General features: G+C 38.2%; 1 protein-coding gene across 4 annotated transcripts in view; it reads right to left on the minus strand.

Annotated features, from left to right (window-relative positions):
* Positions 1 to 5,448: 5,448 nt before the first annotated feature.
* CAMSAP2 (calmodulin regulated spectrin associated protein family member 2) overlaps positions 5,449 to 19,017 on the minus strand; it is an 81,205-nt gene continuing 67,636 nt past the window's right edge. For 2 of the 4 annotated variants that reach the window (XM_039726229.1, XM_039726227.1), the window contains 7 exons: positions 16,666 to 18,856; positions 15,479 to 15,615; positions 14,755 to 14,975; positions 13,638 to 13,737; positions 11,627 to 11,742; positions 10,210 to 10,328; positions 5,449 to 8,719 (listed from right to left, as the gene is read on the minus strand). In XM_039726229.1, the coding sequence (XP_039582163.1) occupies positions 8,414 to 8,719; positions 10,210 to 10,328; positions 11,627 to 11,742; positions 13,638 to 13,737; positions 14,755 to 14,975; positions 15,479 to 15,615; positions 16,666 to 18,856 (3,190 nt within the window). In that variant the 3' untranslated portion in view covers positions 5,449 to 8,413. The remainder of the gene's footprint in view (positions 8,720 to 10,209; positions 10,329 to 11,626; positions 11,743 to 13,637; positions 13,738 to 14,754; positions 14,976 to 15,478; positions 15,616 to 16,665; positions 18,857 to 19,017) is intronic. The other 2 variants (XM_039726230.1, XM_039726228.1) reach the window with 2 other exon arrangements.

Consider the following 19,017-nt stretch of genomic DNA (forward strand, 5'->3'; position numbering starts at 1 on the left):
CACAGGCCCCTGAACACAAAACCCGGCCCTTTTCCCAGGTAAAACAAAACTCACCACCCCAAATCCCTGATGTCAGATGCAGGAGCCGCTCGGCACTGTCAAAGCAGCCCCAGTTGGCTGTGGTGCAGGTTGGGTCTGGACACAGCCTGCTCCGTGCGCCATTTCAGGAGGTGGCTGCCCACGCCGGGCCACAGGGGAATAGGCCGGCCACCAAGGCCGGCTCTATTCCCTGGGACACAAAACTCACCACCTCAGGTCCTTGATGTTATTTTGCAGGCGACGCTACTGCACCAAGTGGGCCAGGCCGCGTTCCCAGGGCTTTCCGAGCCGTCACCTGCCCTCCGTTATCCCCGAGGCGCCCAGCGGTCCCCCACGCGAGCAGGCAGGAGCCGCACTGCCCGGCTGCCGCCGGCTTTCTGCTCTTGCGGCGCGGGCTTAAGGCTTGCTGGCAGCACCTCTGAGTGCTGCATGAGGTGCTGCAGCGATTCGGGTCAGCCAGGGATCGTTTTGGTGTGCTTATGCTGTCAGCTGCTTCTTGAGGTGTTGAGTGAAGCACGCATTCTTCACAGAAATGTTATGTATATATGTGGAATACCTGTGTTTTATGAAGATGTATTCATGTATAATTTGACTTTCAGTTACATTTTTGTAATTGTCAAAATATTATGGCACCTCAGAGTCATGACGGTGACTTGCTCTGTGTAAATTTGTATGTAGTGGTGAGATGTTAAAATGCAAGTACAGCACTTGGACAGAGTGCTTGTGAATACACTGCAGTGCACTGGCAGGCCCTGCCAAAATGGAGATGGTGGCAATTTTCTGACAATCTGATGCATGATTTTTTAATTTACTGGCGTTTTTAAAATTAGGTATGTGTACCATGCATCAGAGATCCATGGAAGGTTGTTGGGGATTTGTTGACTGAAGCTGGACAGGATTCTCTGTCACATTGACAAAGTATCAGTCAGGTGAAGTCCATGTACTAACTGTTTTACTGAGGATCTGCTGAAGGGCAGAGGGGAACTGTGCTATTTTTTGTCTCTTCTTTCTGAAGAGGAATACAAACAAATGTCCCAAAGGCTGTCCAGAGAGGAGTGCGCCTGGTTGCACAGCAGTGACACTGCCAGGTATGTGCAGACTGTTCACACGTGCATGTGGAACTTGATGGTTCCTTTTGTTCAAGTCCCAGCTTCACTTCCCAGGAATATGGATTTGCTGGTAAACATTGAATACTTCTATTTACCTCCAAACTATTTGTTGCTTAGTTGCCTTTTGGAGGTGCTGCTTAAGAGAAAATTCTAATAATTATAGAAATGAAACTCTTTTCTGATACATATGATACAGTAGAGATGATAAACCAGAGGGAGTGTGGAACAACAAGATGACTTTAATTGTCTAAACTGAGAGGTATGTATAACTTTACTGAGCATAAATACAAAAAGTCTATTTAAAACTTTGTTTAACCTACAAAATTCTAGGTAAACACACGCAGGCTTTTAAATTTAATCTTGATTTTAGAGTGCTTTTACAGTGGTTTACTTATGTTTTGTGGAGTTGGTTTGTTTTCAATGGAGGTTCTGAGACCAAGCTTCTTCCCACTTACGGACCTGAAAGGAAAATCATGAATTTAAAATTATTCTGTTTCCCGCTCAGAATGTTAGATCTTTCACAGGTAAGCAGCAAATTCCTATCCTCTGGAAAGAGATTTCAAGAACTATCAGGAAGAAATATGGAAGAATAGTTGGTGGGCCCCTGCTTTGGGGGGCAGTCATACTATTATTAAGTTTTGGTGAAGATACATATAGTAGCATTCTATGGGAAGAGAGCTGATGGAAGATCTTGTTCTCTGGTTGTTTGCAAGTCTTTACTTAAGCATAGAAACGTGTTTGGGATGGTCTCAGCTTGCTTTGAACTCCCTACTCATTACTGCAAAGAAGGTAACTCCCACGAACAGCAAAGCTTTTGGGTGTGGGTGTTAGAGAGCTTGAAAATCAGGATTAGTGGAGGAGGAGATCTGCATTGCCTAGTGACAAAACAGGGCGCTGCAGTCTGTGCTTGGAGCACTTCAGGAAAGAAAATAGTAATTGTGTGACTGCTTTACAAATGGTGCAGGTCAGAAATGAGATGCTGGAAAGCAGCACTGTGGAAAGGGCCCTGGGGGTCCTGGTCAGTGGCAAGTAGGACACGAGTCAGCACTGCCCTGGCAGCCCGGAGGGACACCCCTATCCTGGGGGCGCCAGGGACAGCACAGCCAGCGAGGCAAGGGAGGGGATTGTCCTGCTCTGCTCTGGGACAGCCTCACCTCCAGTGCTGGGGGCAGCTCTGGTGACACAATGTGAAACACACCGAGCCATCGGAGAGCGTCCAAAGGAGGCCACGAGGATGGAGCAGGCCTTGAGGGAGGCCATGAGCAGTGGCTGAGGGCCCTTGGTCTGCTCACCTGGAGGGGAGAGCTCACTGCAGCTACAGCTGCCCTGGAGGGGAACAGGAGGGGCAGACACTTCTCTGGGGTGACAGTGACAGAACATGAAGGAATGGCTTGAATTTGTATGAGGGGAGGTTTAGGTTGTGTATCAGGAAAAGGTTTTTAACCAGGAGGGTGGTTGGGCACTGGCACAGGCTCCCCAGGGCAGTGGTCACAGCAGCAGCCTGACAGAGCTCAGGCAGTGTTTGGACAATGCCCTCAGGCACAGGGTGACCCTGTGCAGGACCAGGAGTTGGACCTGTGTCCCCTCCTATTCAGCTGATTCTGTGATTCTGTGTGTTGGCCCTAAAAATGGACCAATCTCAATTTTCTGTACTTGTAACATTCAACTGCTTACATTTTATATTTACATGTTCTTGTAAAAACTTAGAATTCTGTTCAAAATTCTATTCTGAAAGTTTTTACTCATTTCAAGAAAGGGTTTCCAGAACATTGAGGTGACAATTCAGCATAATTCTTGCATAATCTATAGAACTCTTTATGTTAGCACCATAGCTCGTTTCAGGTAGCTTAAGAAAATTACTGAGCCAAAATATAATTTAAATAATTGCAGGCTTGTGGGGTCTTGCCAGGTCTTGTACTGCAGACATTTAGATCAGTGATGATGAAGAAATAATAAGACAGAGCTGCTGTGATGGAAAGCTCCATATTAGCTTTTAGTCTTTTTGCAAAGCTCCATTAACTGTGACATAAAAGTACATATAGATATTACTTAGTACGTCTCCATGAAGTTCACATACCATTAACTGCAAACTTAAACCATGTGAAAACACATGTATCTTGCTTAAACAAATTTGTCAGTAGATAATGAAATGCTTATTTAAGCATTTTATACGTCAAATTGTTTGTAATGTTGGAGTCTGAAGAAAGTTTTAAGTAACTTTTTTCAATGAATACTTACCTTATTTCTGCTGTTTTCTGCCCTTTCTTGAATCCTGATGGTTATTAGTTCTTCTGATCAGTGGCAGTTATGTTTAACATCCATCAGCATTATCACTGAATTCAGAAATTTGATTAAAAGAACTCCATGTCCCAAAGACTTTGTACTGAAATGTGCATGTTGTAGATTGCTTCCTTGCTTCTTACAGCAGTGGTTTTGAGTGTTAAAAGCTTCTTTTCTTTCTTGGTAGAAGGAAATAAGCTGGAGTAACTTCCCTACCATGTTTGATTCATTGCTGTAGTTGTCTAAATAAAACATATGTTCTTTATTCTGTATGCAAGCAAGTCTGAAGGTTAATGTGCATTTGTACATATGCATGTATAAACACACGTCAAATATGTTTGTACCTAAATGGAACAGTTTGCTTTTAAAAAAAACTTATAAATGTACAAAGATGTACGTTAAATATATATTTTTTTCCCTGCCATTTTTTACCTAAATGGAACAGTTTGCTTTTTAAAAAAAACTTCTTATAAATGTACAAAGATGTACGTTAAATATATATTTTTTTCCCTGCCATCTACACCTGGAATAAGAGAGTTTATAGGGGATTTTTTCCTTTTGTTGTTTTTCATTTATTTAACCAGAGAATGTAAAAGCAGCTGTAAAGATACATCTTTATAGCCACAATTCTTCAAGTCTTTTATTCAGCTCATTAAATTAGTAGCAAGGCAGCAAAGAAATTATAATTTTCTATTTGAAGAGATCTAAATAGTTAAAAGTTCAGCCCTGTGTCTTTTTGAATAAAGTGTTGGCAAAAAGACATCTGACATCGATCTGATCAGTACAGCTGGATTTGAGAAACAGACCTATTTTTTGCATCATATTTTTATGGCAATCAATCAAAACCCTTCTGTTCCAAGCGTAACTCTACACTGGATCCCACAGCAGCACAAATTTTGAATCAGAAATTCTGTACAAATTCAGGCACACAGCACAGTCCTATTATGTCAAATTAATCAGGGCATGAACTGAAGTTTCTCAGGGATGGTGTTACTTGCCAAAAGATAGAAAAAACCAAAGTCTGTTCTAAAGCAGATCTGTACAAAGGCTGTTTTTAGGTGAAAATTTTGAGCTGGGCTCACCACTGAAAAAATAACTTTACTGGGTGCAACTGTTTGTGCTCCAGTATAATTCCTTGCTTGTGTCAGCCTGTTTGTGATGCTGTACAGGGAACGGACTGAGCTGCCTGAAAAAGAACAAGTTTTCAGGGGAAGGAGGGAAAGCTATTAATTTTCTTCCACAGTAGCTTTCAATTCAGCATTAAAAGCCCTACTGTCAGATTGCTGGTACTCTTGAAGTTACCCTTCAAACATCTCTGCAGTTCTGAGATTCTTTATCTGTGTAAGTCAGCCCAGCAGCTCAGTCTGCCTGTTGACAGTGCAGGGATGTCATGGCCACCTTCAGCAAGTCCTTGCCCTTACTCTGCAACCCAGCAGGACAACACAAGGCTCCAAACAAGGCATGATTTGGATTGGAAAAATTACTAATTTATCAATCTGGAAAAGGCTCCTCATTTTTTTGATAGTGTTCTGTTCAAGATAGCATCACTAGCAAGTACAAACTGTTTCACTACAAGTCACACACATGCTTTGTACAGTACCTTGACAAAGGCAAGAGTTCACCTTGACAACCTTTCAGTCTGAAGCAAACCTTTTAACCTGACCAGTAAGTTTTCGTGGCTTTGGAAAAATGAAAGCTAACCAGAGCCCCAAAGTTTATCAAATTACTTTAAATTAAAAAATTCATTTCTGAAGAGAACAGGGTAACACCTTGTTGTTCTCACAAATGAAATATGAAGCCTATTTAATTATTCAAAACCTTCCTCTGATAACATTAGAAATCTAGATTATCTATGGAAGTATGACCAAAGATGGTAAACAAAAGAAGAAATTGCAATGAAGCATATTTCTTACAATTTTCACATTGCTGAAATATGAGAAGAAACAAGATTTAAACATTAATGTGAACAATTAATAATTTTAGTTTATATTTAGAGGTAAGCAAGAAAACAAAAAAAATGTTATTTTGGTGCCATGCTTTTATTTAAATGAAAGGAAAAAACTACACTGTACCACAGAAGTAGCAATGACAATATTTTACAGCACAGCATTTGAAAAAATATGGAAGCTATGCTCCATAGAAGTGGACAAGTAAGCACACAATACACTGTACATTTTTCAACAGTGCCCAATAAATCATAATTAAATAGCTGAATTTGGCTTTAAACAGCCAAATAATAAAAACTAACAGTCATACTAACATTAAAAAAAAATAAAATTCAGTAGCTATTATGACTGTTAGAAGATGAAATTTTGCTCCAAAAACTAAGACAAGAGTTTGGCAATTCAGTTGTAGCAACAATAATAATACCCCTGATGAAAGCACCAGTGTGTTCTGGAAAGGTCAGTGATAAATACTGGCCTTTATGGAAAGCTTTCTTTTTTTTTTTCTTTTTCTTTTTTTTTTTTTTTAAACATGATCCCAACCAAAGATCCACTGTAATTAGAAAATTTGCAGGCTTAAAAAGGAAAAGCATCTCTAGCTTTACTTTTCCTGTATTAAGTAAAACCTTATACTGCGAGCAATGAAATTTTCAACTGCGTTATTCACATTCTACTTTTAGACATTGCACAAATCTTTAACCTGTTGACAAATGCAAATTTCATAATACATTCAGATATATTTAAAATTACTCAAAGAATTCCTGTCACGTATTTAAGCTCACTTTGATTAGGTTGATGCGTGTGTCTTTATGGTGTTGCAAATCTTCAGTTAAATTATAGAACAGATTTTAGAAACAAAAAGCCTCCCATGATAAAACTTCTTTTGAAGTTATTCACCATATGTGTGTCAGTTAATTCCAACCTCCTGGTTTCTTGAATCACTGTATATTATACACAGTTTCATATTGTTATTCAAGATGTTCCTACAATGGCATCTGTAGGAAGTGTCTAACAGGCAGAATGTGCAAACCCTCTTTCCCCCCTTTTTAATATTATTTATATCCTATATACACAATATGTATACACTTGAATTATAAGAGTTACATATCCTGGTGATATACATGCAAACAGTAAGAATCAGCTAACCACAAATAGTTTTGAGCCACATACATATTAAACATGTATTTTAAAGTGTTTTTTCTTTTTTTTACAGTTTTAACAAATATACATAAATATAAGAACATAAATTACAGTAAACTGACAGCATTTTTGAGAAAATGTTTATAGTCCAGATGCACTGATGCCTAAGGCCTTATAATAATTTTAAAAAGTACTGTTCTAAACTTAATGCTTAATGACATCTCATTCCTGTGCATCTTTTCTCTTAAGTAAATGAGCACATCGTAGTAGTGAGGCAGTTTCTCTCACAGCAGTTTAATGAGAGAAGTACGAACATCGTTTTAGTCTCCCATGAAACTGAATGGACTACATACTTATAGCACAATACTGTCTTATGTGAATGGGGTTGTCACAACACTGAAACAGAACAGAATCACAAATCATTCAAGTCTTTTCCTGAGAATGAGATTTCCCTCCCCCCCAACAAATTCTCTGGTGTATGATGTTATCAAAATAGCCACAGATTTAGGGGAGGCTTCAAGTTTGTGTTTTCTTTTTTTTTTTTTTCAGAACAGTGCTATGTTTAAAGCAAATTACAAGAGAAACAAAAGCTGAAACGGGATAGCGATTTATAAAATAATCAACACTGTTTTGAAATAAAATGCAGCCCTTTTTAAATAATACTGAAATATGCCTAGAGTGTGGTTTTGCAAATGGTCATGTTACAGATTTACTGAAATGTCAGTTAGGCTTTTTTGCCATACGTACTTAAAAATTGCTGTTTCATAAGACATCACCTGTTAGTGTCAAGAAAACAATTTATAAAGACACACTGAAAACTATCAGATGTCTGTTCCCTAGAAAACTGATTCAAGTCTGAGTTGGCAGATCTGAAGGCAGATCCAGAAATGGCCTGGATCTTGAAATCAATGGGAATTAGATACACGACTTCTCAAAGATCTGTGACTTAGTGAATTCTGTGATTCTTCTGAATATTTAGTGCTCTGTTAGGCAACATCAGGGATCTAGTTCTGAATGTTTCATGAGCTCCTATCCCTTCCTTGAGGAAGCAGGACCTGACCGTGTGCTCTCTCCATTGTGCAAAGCAATGAATGCACACTTGCTTAAACCATTTCAGAGACCTACCAAATCTTTTTACTTTGAGTTTTACTGATGTTATGAACATGCACATGGTCAGTCATTACATATCAGATGGCAACTTACTGAAACAGAAATAATTGCATCACCTTTACCCTGAGTTGTTAAATAATTAATTTGAAGAAAACTTCAAGCAGTTCAAAGGCTTTTCCTTTACTGTTTAGTTTATAAGCAAATCAGTACTATTGAATTGAAAAAGAATTATAAATACACAGGGGAATGAATCTTGATTTTGTTACAGCACACAGTAAGGATCTTGGAGAACAGACCCATTCAGCTGTTATTCAGTGACATACAATTTATCATTTAGTCTTTACTGTAAGTCAGTATGCAAAGTTCGATGGTATTGAGAATATTTATAAGTTTTTCTTTAGTGAAAGAAAAATATTTCAAGACAAGCACAAATACAAACATATAAGGCAACAGATGTAAAAAATGTAGTTTGAGTCACTAAAGAGGAACATTCAGTGCTTCAGTGTATCTAATCAAAATACAGAGCAAATATACTCTATATGTTGCATTAGCACATACAAATCTCCACACAAGTCAAACATTTCCGTAATCACTCATAATTATTCACCTAAGAGTTAATCTTCTGCACTCCTAAACACTGTGTTTACATTCCAGTTGGACATGATAATAGAACTTGGTGTCCAGTTTTAAGTTCTAAGAGTCTTGTTGGCAACTAGAAATCTATTTCCTATAGGCAGTAAAGATGAAGTGCAAGTTTATCATAATTGTCTCAAGCAAATTTTTTCCCATCTACTATGCCTTGGTGGGTAAGAGTTTCTTAGGAGTTACTGGTCTCTTGGTTTGCCACAAATGGCTGTGAATGGTAATTGCATCAACACTGGCAGACAAAGTTTTGGCAGGTATGTGGCTAAATTGCTTCCTGTCAGAGTTGTATTTATACAGTCCCTCTATCATTTTCTTTGTGATAGATTTGGGACCTATTCCTGTTAATTTATTGATTTCTTCAGTATCAGGGCAGTATGTGTACAGAGATCTGAACTGGCAGCCTGAATCCCGGAACAAGATTAAGAAATTATTGGCATCAGATTTTTCCATTTCCTTTAAAAGAAAGAAAGAAAGAAAGAAAAACATTCATAACATGAATTTTGCATTGTCATTAGAAAACATTTCAATTCATTAGATTTCATTTTGAATCAGTTTTCTACCAGAGCTGAAATTTTTGTCTAACTCTGTCCACTAAAAGACCTTATTTTCAATCATTAGAATTTGCTAAGCTTCACCTATCTGAATTTTGATAGGGTACATATCCATGTCAACCAAAATCTGATTTATTTAGACAACTTCAGCCATACTTGTTTAGTTGTACCTCAAGAACAGACATCCCACAGGTCTTTTTGTAGAAATAATAAAAATTCTTTTCATCATCCATTTAATCAAATTGGTTTAATAGTTGCAAGTTCAGGAACAGGAAACTTCACACATGTCTTGATATGTCTGAAAAATCCTCTGGTGCTAAAATGGAATCCCTAATTCCACTCACACTTGGTCAAACCATGAAGTCAGTTGAAATGTATTGAACAGGAGTTCTTAATTAGCTGAAATCTTCAGATTCCTCTTCCACCTAACAGACCTTCTATGGGACACATGCCCTGAACACATACAGCTTCTATCAAGTGATGTATGCTTCATCCTTGAGTTAAGTATGACATTTGTGCAGCTGTTTTTTTCTGGGATTTCTGAGGGTCATTTTGCTCCCAGTTACTTAAACTGCAAGAGTGTGTGCTGATTCCTGACTTGGTATTTCCAAAAAGTATCTGGAAAAGCTGAGAAAGCAGCATCTAGACATGGATGCAGGATTATGAAGAGAAGAAGGGGCAAGAAATACTGCTGTGAAGTTTATTCCAGAAATGAAATTCAGTCTGGATTCCAAGTGTCTGTGAGGTTTGAGATCAGTTAATCTGTTATATTTGTCATACTTGGTAAACAGAACAGTCCCGTTACTCCCAAGGCTCAGACTTTGTGTTACTTCTTTTGCCTGGGAACACACTGTCCCTGAGTTTTTACAGCACCTGTGCATTTTCAGAAAGGTTTATAGCAGTGTAAGAGAGAAGACTGGAAGGCACCTTCCTATAGTAGAAAGTCCTGAATTTGCCCTACTGCTTGGAAACAGGAGAAGAGCCTAGAAGGGCTGTATTTCTATTTATTTCTGTTCATGAGGGAGTTGTGTTTTAGTTCTAAAGTTCCCAACCTAAGGATCTCCATGTATAAGGGAAAACAACTTAGTGAGCAAATTATGAAAGCCTAGATATTGAAGTTCCCCCATAAAAAAAGCAATAACTATTAATTAAACATGTGAATTAATTCAGCTGTCTGTGCTGCATGTACAAAGTAACAGCTCTTGTTTCTACAGCACTGTAGAACCATTCTGCATTCTGCCTACTCAGGAAGTTACTCAATCCCTTCACTGACTGCTGCCATAATCTCTAAGGTTTCCTTTCAGTGTCTGCATTTATGCTTTAGAGTCTCCATAATGCTTGACTTTGGTTTGATGTAGGTGTTTGTGCTTTTAGGGGAAAAAAAACTCTTACCTCCAGGATCTTTTTCTTTTGACCTTCATTTACTTTTCCAGCCAGGCAGCAATGTGCCAGTGCATTCTGAATTATATACTTATTGGATTTAGCACTGGGTTCTTTGAAGAGCTTTGGTCCTATGCAAAAGGAACAACAAATAAGGTAAATTAATCAATAAGCCAACAAAGAGTTACTTTGAATGCTGTGAAGCACTTCTGTTATGGAACTTTTGCATGCATAGAAACATAAATCCAGGAATAATACAGAATAAGGTTAGAGACCACAAATTTCACAAACAAGTAGAAAGTCATTCAGCTGTCACTGAATTTACTTACAAATGTGTATTTCATTATTAAACCATTATTATTGGCAGCCTTGGTAATTTTTGTTTTTCTCTCAGAGGACCTTTTTTATGAAGAACAGAAATTTTGCTTTTTCTAAACAAAATTTCAGGTGTTCAGGAGAGAGCAAAATCTTTCTTTTTCTTTTCCTACACCTGTGATTTCAGGGGTGTGAGGTATAACAATGAGGCATATGCAGTGCTTAGAGAAACTGTTGCCTGTCCTCTTTGGAATTCCAGAAATGTTTTACCCAGAACCAGGGATAAAGATCTGGCCTTACACTTGACAGGTTATTCTGTCTGTAAAATTAGTCACCTAGTTGAAGGAGAAATCTCCTGTTTTAATTTCTGAAGTGACTTGACCCAAATGTACTTGGGTCAAGTCCATTTTAAAAAACCCAACACATGAGTACCAATTAGGAAAATAATGTGCAAACATCAATTAAATTTAAGATTAAATCTGTTTGTCTAAGCTTTGAGGAAAAAAACCCTAGAAAATACCTAACCTTATGCTACTCTTGTCACAGACAAAGTGATATTAGGTTGGCAAAAGTGGAGCTTTTATAAGCCTGATGATGTAAGGTCTTGGCAGTTTCATGTGTGGTATAGTTAGAGAAAAGGGAGGAAAATACCATTATTATTTGGTTCATAATATAATAAAGAATGAGTAGTCTGATCATAAAGTTCTTAATAAATAACAAAACATCTGTTAGAAAACAGTGCAGAATACTTATATTTGCATTGCTAAGAAGACTCTTTGCTGCTGCAATTTGGTTTTTGAATTTTGTAACTCTGTTCTACATTGAGTTGAAATATCAACACTTTGTGCCTTGCTAGAGCCACTCCTGAAGTACAGAATGATATGTGAGCCCATGTGCTGTTCTGAGCCTGACTGCAGTTTATTGGAATTATCACAAATGCTATGGAGTTAGTACTTTTATTTTGGATTACAAATATTAACCATGTATTATTAGCCTCTACTTTGAAGGGTAAAACTCAATCAAGTTTTAGGAAAGCAAATCAAGGTAACTGAAAGCTTTTCATGCACAGAACCACTAAGAGGGAGGTACTTTTCTGCCTCCTGGTGCCACTGACCTGTGTATTCTGTAGCAGAGGCGACTGAAGAAGTTGTAGATGCATTTTCCCAATCTTTTTCTCCATTACGACTTCCACAGCGACTTGGGGATAAAAATCCTTCCACAGATTCAGACCTAAACATTAATTTAAAAATCTATTAAAAAATTCACAATGTTCAGCTGGGAAGCCTTCTGAGATGAAAAGAAGGCAAGGTAGAACACAATGACTTTAATTAGAAACTATAAACCTAAATGCACAATATTTAGTGTGTTTTGAATGATGCATAAAGTTGGTCTTTAGGTGAGGTATGTGTTAATTTTTGGGCTACATCTGAGGGACAGAAACCTAGTATATGTTCTTGGTTGTGAAACAGAATTACTAAGTGGAAATTTGTGTTACTTTTAACATGTACTGGCAAACCAATGTTATCTCATGTAGTGAACAAACCAGTTCTTCATAGAATAATGAATATGAAGTAAAAATTTATTTCATTTATACTTATGACTGCAACAACTGTCAGTGAGAACTGCTGAATTTAAGATAGCAAAACAATTTCCCTTCTAGTTCTTGTTTTCACAGGCAATAACTTCTGGTGCTGTAATTCTTCAGGCTGCACTCAAATATGGATAATTTTGCATTTAAAGGTCTGAACAAGATTGTCAAGTTTTCTTAAATTATTACAAGATATTTAAAATATTTTTTATTGTGGCTACTGCAAAAGCCAGTCAAATTTGCACATTGGAATGAAAATTTGCCAAGTGAGAAAAAGGCACAGAATAAAGAAAAACGTGGTATAATATAAAAATTTGTGTGCATGCTCATTTTCAGTAAAATCAGCAAGAGATGAAAATTCAATTTATAATATATCCTCCACCTTTTGTAATTAGCACCTGCATGAAGAAGGTGACAAATGTAACACTGAGATGCTCTCTGTGGGATCATCAAAAACAATGGTGATGGAAGGACAAGGTGACAATATGGGTTTGGAAGGATACTGAAAATTCTTTCAACTCTGTTGCTGTTCTGATGCTTTAGAAGTCTCAATCCCCTAAACAAATCCAAAGCCTGAGGCAGATGTACTGCTCATTAAAAGAGTGCTCATTAAAAGCACAACTCCAGCTCCATACACAGGGAGTATCTCCTGCAAAGCCTGTGTAGATGAGCAACATCAAGCCTTTTGTAATAGCTAATAGAGCTGGAAGAAATCCCCCTCTCAATTAAAACTGCTAATTTTTAAGAGATGACAAGAAATATTAGGGTAATTGAATAATTTATGAAAGTTTCTTATGTAATAACTGGAAAGTCAGTTCTTGAGACATCAAGGTAATTAAGAAGTCAACTGAAGCCAGCTGCAGGTTTGTCAGAGCTGATGAATAATGTGTAGTGGCCATGAAGACACAACAGGCAATATCAGAAAATGTAGCACTCTTTTATCAACCCCCTTCTCCTAGTTTGCTTTTCTTCACTTTTTTCTTCTTTTATACAAAGAAAATAGTATTATTATCAAGTAGTTCACAGAAATAGTGATTTTCCTCTGAATGATAATATGGGGTTGGTATTAAAAAAATATAATTTTTTTCTGTTATTTTCAGGAGTTTGGAAAAGGCTGAAGTCCTTGTGAGCATTCAATAATTCCTTGCACAGCTGCTAAAGAAAAAACCAAACAGAAATCAACTTCTACATTAAAAAAAAAGAAAAGCAGCTATGTAGTTGCACGCAGCATACAGGTTTAGCAAAATACCCATAGGTTGAGACAGATACAAGCAGGTGAATTAAAGAGGCCGTGTGAACAGCATTTTGTTTTGACCTCATTTATACCTGCTCAACTGGTTTACTTGGTAAAATTTGCAAAACAAATGACCATGGCTTGGTTCCCGAATGTCTGACAGTGGAAACTATCCATGTCTCAAATGAGGAAAACATACCTTTCTCAGAGTACACAGTATACACACGACCTCTAAAAAATTCATGCTAGTTTTACATAGCTGATTACAAATTTTATTACATGAAATGGTTATTTTAGCTTTACCTTGGTGTTCTCTTGCCTGACTGCACACTCTCATTGTCCCCTGTATTCAGCGATGCCAATGAAAGACTAGATACTGAAAAAACACGATAAAGCTGTGAACCTGGATAAAAACAAAGTTAAAGCTTATAAACCTATGCAAGTAGGAGAGTCTGTTCATCAGACCAACACCAGCATCTGAAAGTCAGTAAGAGCTTTTCTACATGATATACCTGCATGCATATGTGCTGCACTTCCTGTAAACACTTGCTGTCACCCAGCCTTTGGCAGCCACTGGGGATGGGCTCAGGCTAAGCACTAATGGGAAGCACCAACAGGGGAATATTGGCACTATGCAAATCAAAGGATGCAATTAAAGTTAATAAGTCCTCTTGAAAGAGAGCTTAAGAGACTTAATTTAAAGCTTGGGATGGATTCTTGGACAGTGTTAAGGAAATACTTTAAATTACACTGGAAGACATAGGGAAGCAGCCAGAGAAAATGTAGCACAACAACAAGGGTAGAGGAGGCTGTAACAGAGAGGATCACTGAGCAATCTGGTTATTTTTTCTAATTGTAAATTGACAATACTTCTTCCAGCCATTACTGCAAGTTCTGCTGTATCTAAAAGAATGCTAAGTTGTTCCACATGGTTAGTGTTGCTATGTTCTTAACTATACATGCAGCTGGTGAGCAAAATAGGAAAAAAACATGAAACATAAAAGCAACTTTCAAGTTTTAATCCTGTCCGTATTATGTGAGTTTAAATATTCTTACCTCAGGTCACCATTTTATTTATTGATCCCTTATCTCCCAACTTTTATTCATTCTTAGCTCTACAGGTGCAAGAAGAGATTAGCAAGAAGAAAACATGGGTGTGCATGAAACTTGCAAGACATATTTGTCCCTCCACTTTCAGAGTTTCACAGCTACCATTTTTGTTTGTTTATATATGCATGCATGCATAGCAGGTAAGTGACATTCATCTTTCCATTTCTATGCCAAATTTTGCTTTCCAGTTTGGACACGTGCAGTTTCAATACGGCACAAGACTCTCATAAATGCACGTGCTTGTTAGGACCAAAACCCAAGCTGGTGTTTTAGCATGAACAGACTCTTTTTCCATGTAAACATTTGTTACCTGGTGGACCTTTGATTGGTGTCTTAGGTGACTCAATATGATCTCTGTGAATAGATTTTGGCCGTGGCTTTTTCTGTTTGATGGAGAGGGAACGTGGCTTTATGACAGTATCCATGTCTTCCATAAGCTTTAGTTGTTTCCTTCTCATATATTCCTGCTTAATAAATTCTCGCCGTGCTCGTTCATCCTCCTTCTTCTGACGTTCTTCTTCTGTTTTGCGTCTAAAAAATTAACAAAAAATCAGCAGTAGAAATTTCCAAATAAGGGATTTCAGCTAGCACAGTGAGGACAACACTGGCATCAGATTTTTGGAACTTCAATGTTCTCAAACACCAGTAAGAGACAAATGCTTTTAAATTTTTTAACAATTTTCAGAAAGTTTAAACTTTTTGGGATATTGCTACTAATAAAACCAAACACAGATTTATGAGCTTCATTGCTGTAACTGAGTGAACATTGTGCATTTGTGCAGAGGGAACCCTGAGGGACACAGGCTCCCTCAGAACTGTGCTCAGGCCAGCACAGCTCCCAGCCTGAGACAGCTACAGACGGATGCCACCTGCTGTCCTGCAGGGCCAGCTGGCTCCTCTGCACATCTGGCTCTAGCAGTGAATAACTTGGATGTTAAGATGCAATTCTTTGACATGCAGGTTACATTTTAACTAAACCAGACATTTTTATGTTCACCATTACTGATCATTTGGATTAGGACATGTATTTTTACCTTGTCTCTTCCTTCTTATGTTCTAGTTCTGCTTCCAGCTGCTGCTTTCGAAGCAAAGTCTCTCTTTCCCTTCTCAAGCGCTTCTCCAACAATGCTGCTCGTTTCATTGCCATGTCATTTTCTGCCTTTTGATCGTCCTAGCAACCGTTTTTGAAGGAAAAGGACCAAAACTATTAAGATTTCTAAATCCAGCAACTGATTTTGCCAAGTCATTACACACTTAATTCTGTACACAGATTATCCGAACATACTCTTGCAGTATTTGGAATAAGTTTATTTTTGAAGATTTTTTTAAAGACTCTTAAAAACTTAATAATGGAATTTTTCCTTCCTGAGTCAAACAAAATTCAACACTGATATGAGAAAACTTGCTAAGTGAGATATTTTAGTTTTGAGTCAGATCCCACATAGCATAAACTTCTTTCAGCTTTGGAAGAGTCTACATGTATGAACATGAAGGTAATTATCACAAACCCCAATAATTATGTACCATATAAAAGTAACTTCTGAGCAAGCCAGGTGTTTTGTTAGAACTGAGGAATGCTTCCAGACAAGCTAGGATCATCTAGATATATGGCACAAAATTTTGGGGTATTCTAAGATGGAAATAAGTCTAGACCACTGTCTTACAATATGCATTATAGTTAAAAGCCTGTCTGAATACAGCTCTTTAATAAAAAGTCTCCAAGGAGTGCTCCCAAATACAAACTTCAAAAGGAAGTCTCAGCAGACTTATACTTCCTTAGCCAGCTGAGAGAGGGGAAAAGGCTCTCCAAAGTGCAATTCAAAAATGTGAATAATTATTAAAAATGTAGGCTGTTATGTATTTTAAAAACTTTTAGTTAAATTTGGGAGTGAGGTGAGGAAGTGAGGGTGAGATGTGAGCACGTTTAATCAAGATGACCAAAACAAATGTTAAAAAAAAAAATCTACATTCAGCATGGATTTTCCTCACCAAGACCTCCAAGCACTCTTCCATAACTATGAATGGAAAGGGATACTCTAACATGCTCTGAACTGCAATATGATAGAATCTCACCACTCTTATGATGCCAAATTAATCAAGTCCAAAAGATAAGCCTGCACATTTAGAGTTGCAGTACTATCTACTTTCACTTCATCTACGTTTCAATTAAAGATTTAAACAAAGCTTAACAGCTGACATACACATCCACTAGTTCTCTTACCTTAAAAAAGAATCCACAACACACTTTCTGGTCATCTTCAAACTGTTCTCTATCACTCTCACCTTCATATTTCTCAACAGATACCTCACTTTTTTCTGGTGGCTTCAAATCTGATAGGGAAACTTCAATTAAGTTAGCTGTTTTGGGAGCTGGAGGTGGTAAAATGGGTTGGTTTAGCTGATCTTCATTTGGGGTGAGGCAGACAGTTTCTGTGATAGGCTGAGATAATACTTCAGAAACATTAGATTCAATAGGCTTAATCTCCTTTTCCTCCAACTTCTGCTCACCCTGTTTTGGCAATTTTGGTCCTTCTTCTTTTGCTGCCTCTTCTGTAGACTTGGCTTCTTTCAAAAGATTTCCCTTTAACTGAGGTTCACTTACATGTTCACCATCATCTCCAAAGCAAACAAATGATCTGGTCTGAATGGGAACCTGACTGGGGGAAAACCTCCTCAAACGGGGGAGGCTGTCCACAGACCGTGGGGCAGTCAAGGTACGGTTTAGAGGCGTTATTTTCAGTTCATTTGGCCTAGGAGTCCTTTGCATTTTAATGTGAAAAGAGGCATTCTTCCTGTTGGAAGATTGTGGAGATTGATGTGTAGAGCGAGGAGATTCCTGTGAGAAAGGTGCAACAGGAGCTGGAGCTCCCCCTTGCCTTGAAGAAGACTTAAAGTCCCGAATCTGTTTCTGAGGAGAAGGCTGAGGAGGAGAAATAACCCAAGCCTGTTGCTCTCTCATCTGCATCAGCATCTCCTGCTGAAGGGATAGACGTTGCATTTCTTGTTGTAGAAAGTGTAGGGAAGAGTTTAGTTTTTCAATAGATTTTGTATATTCTAAGAGATCTCCATCATTAAGATTTTCTTCTGAGGGGCTTGCTAAATTCCATGGCTTTTCAGCATCCCCAGAAGTAGCAGGAGATTTTAACCATTTGCTATGAGAATTTTCTGGGTTTTCTTTTATTAATTCTGAAGTCTTACTGGTTTGGTCATCTGATTTCTGCATTTCTTTTTCTTTCAACCTGTCAGTGAATACCTTCTCATCTTCAGCTCCTGCTGCTTCCTCTCGGAGAGGTGATACCCCATCACCTTTCTTTTTCACAACATTGAGAAATGCTGTTCTTCCCATTTTCTGCCGCTGCTTTGTGAATGCAGCTTCAACTTTCTTCTTCTGTGCTTCAATGGCTCGCCTCTTTTCCTCTAGCTTCATCCTCAGCTGTACCATTTCAGAAGCCAGTAATTGTGTAGTGTCTCTTCCTTGAGGAACAGATGCCTCCTCAGGAATGTGAGCCCAAGCAACCATATGAGGGATGTTCAGCTCAGAACCTTCTGGTGTGGTTTTCTGAGAACTGCTTCCACTGCTTTTACTATCTGTGTGATTCAACTTCCTGAATTTCTGCTCAGCAAAGCTGGTCATTTTAACCCCTGAGCTCGAAGAAGCGCTGCTGCCTGCCTGTGATTTAGTACTCACTGAGCTGGGACAGGGACTTAACTGATCTCTGTGATTGCCAGCCCGCATGTCGTAATCCTGGAGAAATTTAGATGGTTCCTCCATGTCAGAGTCCATGCTTACAGTATAATCTCTCAAAGAAGAATCCTCATCCATTGTCTCTGGGATATCTTCTGATGGGACGTGTATTCCAGTATCTACTTCTGTGTTGTCAGTCACAGGACTCAGAGCACCCTTAGTGTCTGTGATTATATCTGGGGTAGTCTGATTTGGTTTAATGTTTGAATTCAAGATGCTCATTTCCCGATTGTGAAGAAAGAACCCATTTGTAATTTGGTCTGTTTGGAGAAGTCTGGGAGATTTTTCAGTGTCATGAATTATCTGCAAAGCCTCCTCAATGCTCGGCGTCTCGATCTGATTGCCAAAATCATCCAGAACTGCCCTGTTTTGCAGAGCTCCGTTTGGAAACCTGTAGTGTCTGCTCTCATTGGCATTTCTTTGATTTGCATTAAGAGACTGATTGGCCTTTGTCATGTCCTTTTCCTCTTCAATGTCTTGATTCTCCTCTTCTCCATTTACTGGTTTGAAGGACAGATTTTTTCTAGAATGCTTCGGCATGCGGTTGATGTTTCCTGTAAGGCCTTCATTGCTCACAGATCTGGGAATTCCCCTGCTTGGGGTAGATGCTGGAATGCTTTTCTCTTTGTCAAAAGGAATGTCAAACGAAACTCCATGTAACGATGACCTAATAGGGATCAGAATAAAGAAAGTAACTGAGCAACTCAGGGTTATTAATAAAAAATAAGGAAGTATGTGTATTTTAAAATTATTTTAAGCTGGTAGTATTAAAGGCACTGTTAGGTGTACTGTATTTTGCCTAGCTTCAAATATACTAAGCATGCATAT

The sequence above is a fragment of the Passer montanus genome, unplaced genomic scaffold (genome assembly GCF_014805655.1).
Source record: "Passer montanus isolate IOZ18808 unplaced genomic scaffold, ASM1480565v1 scaffold58, whole genome shotgun sequence".
NCBI classification, from domain to species: Eukaryota; Metazoa; Chordata; class Aves; order Passeriformes; family Passeridae; genus Passer; species Passer montanus.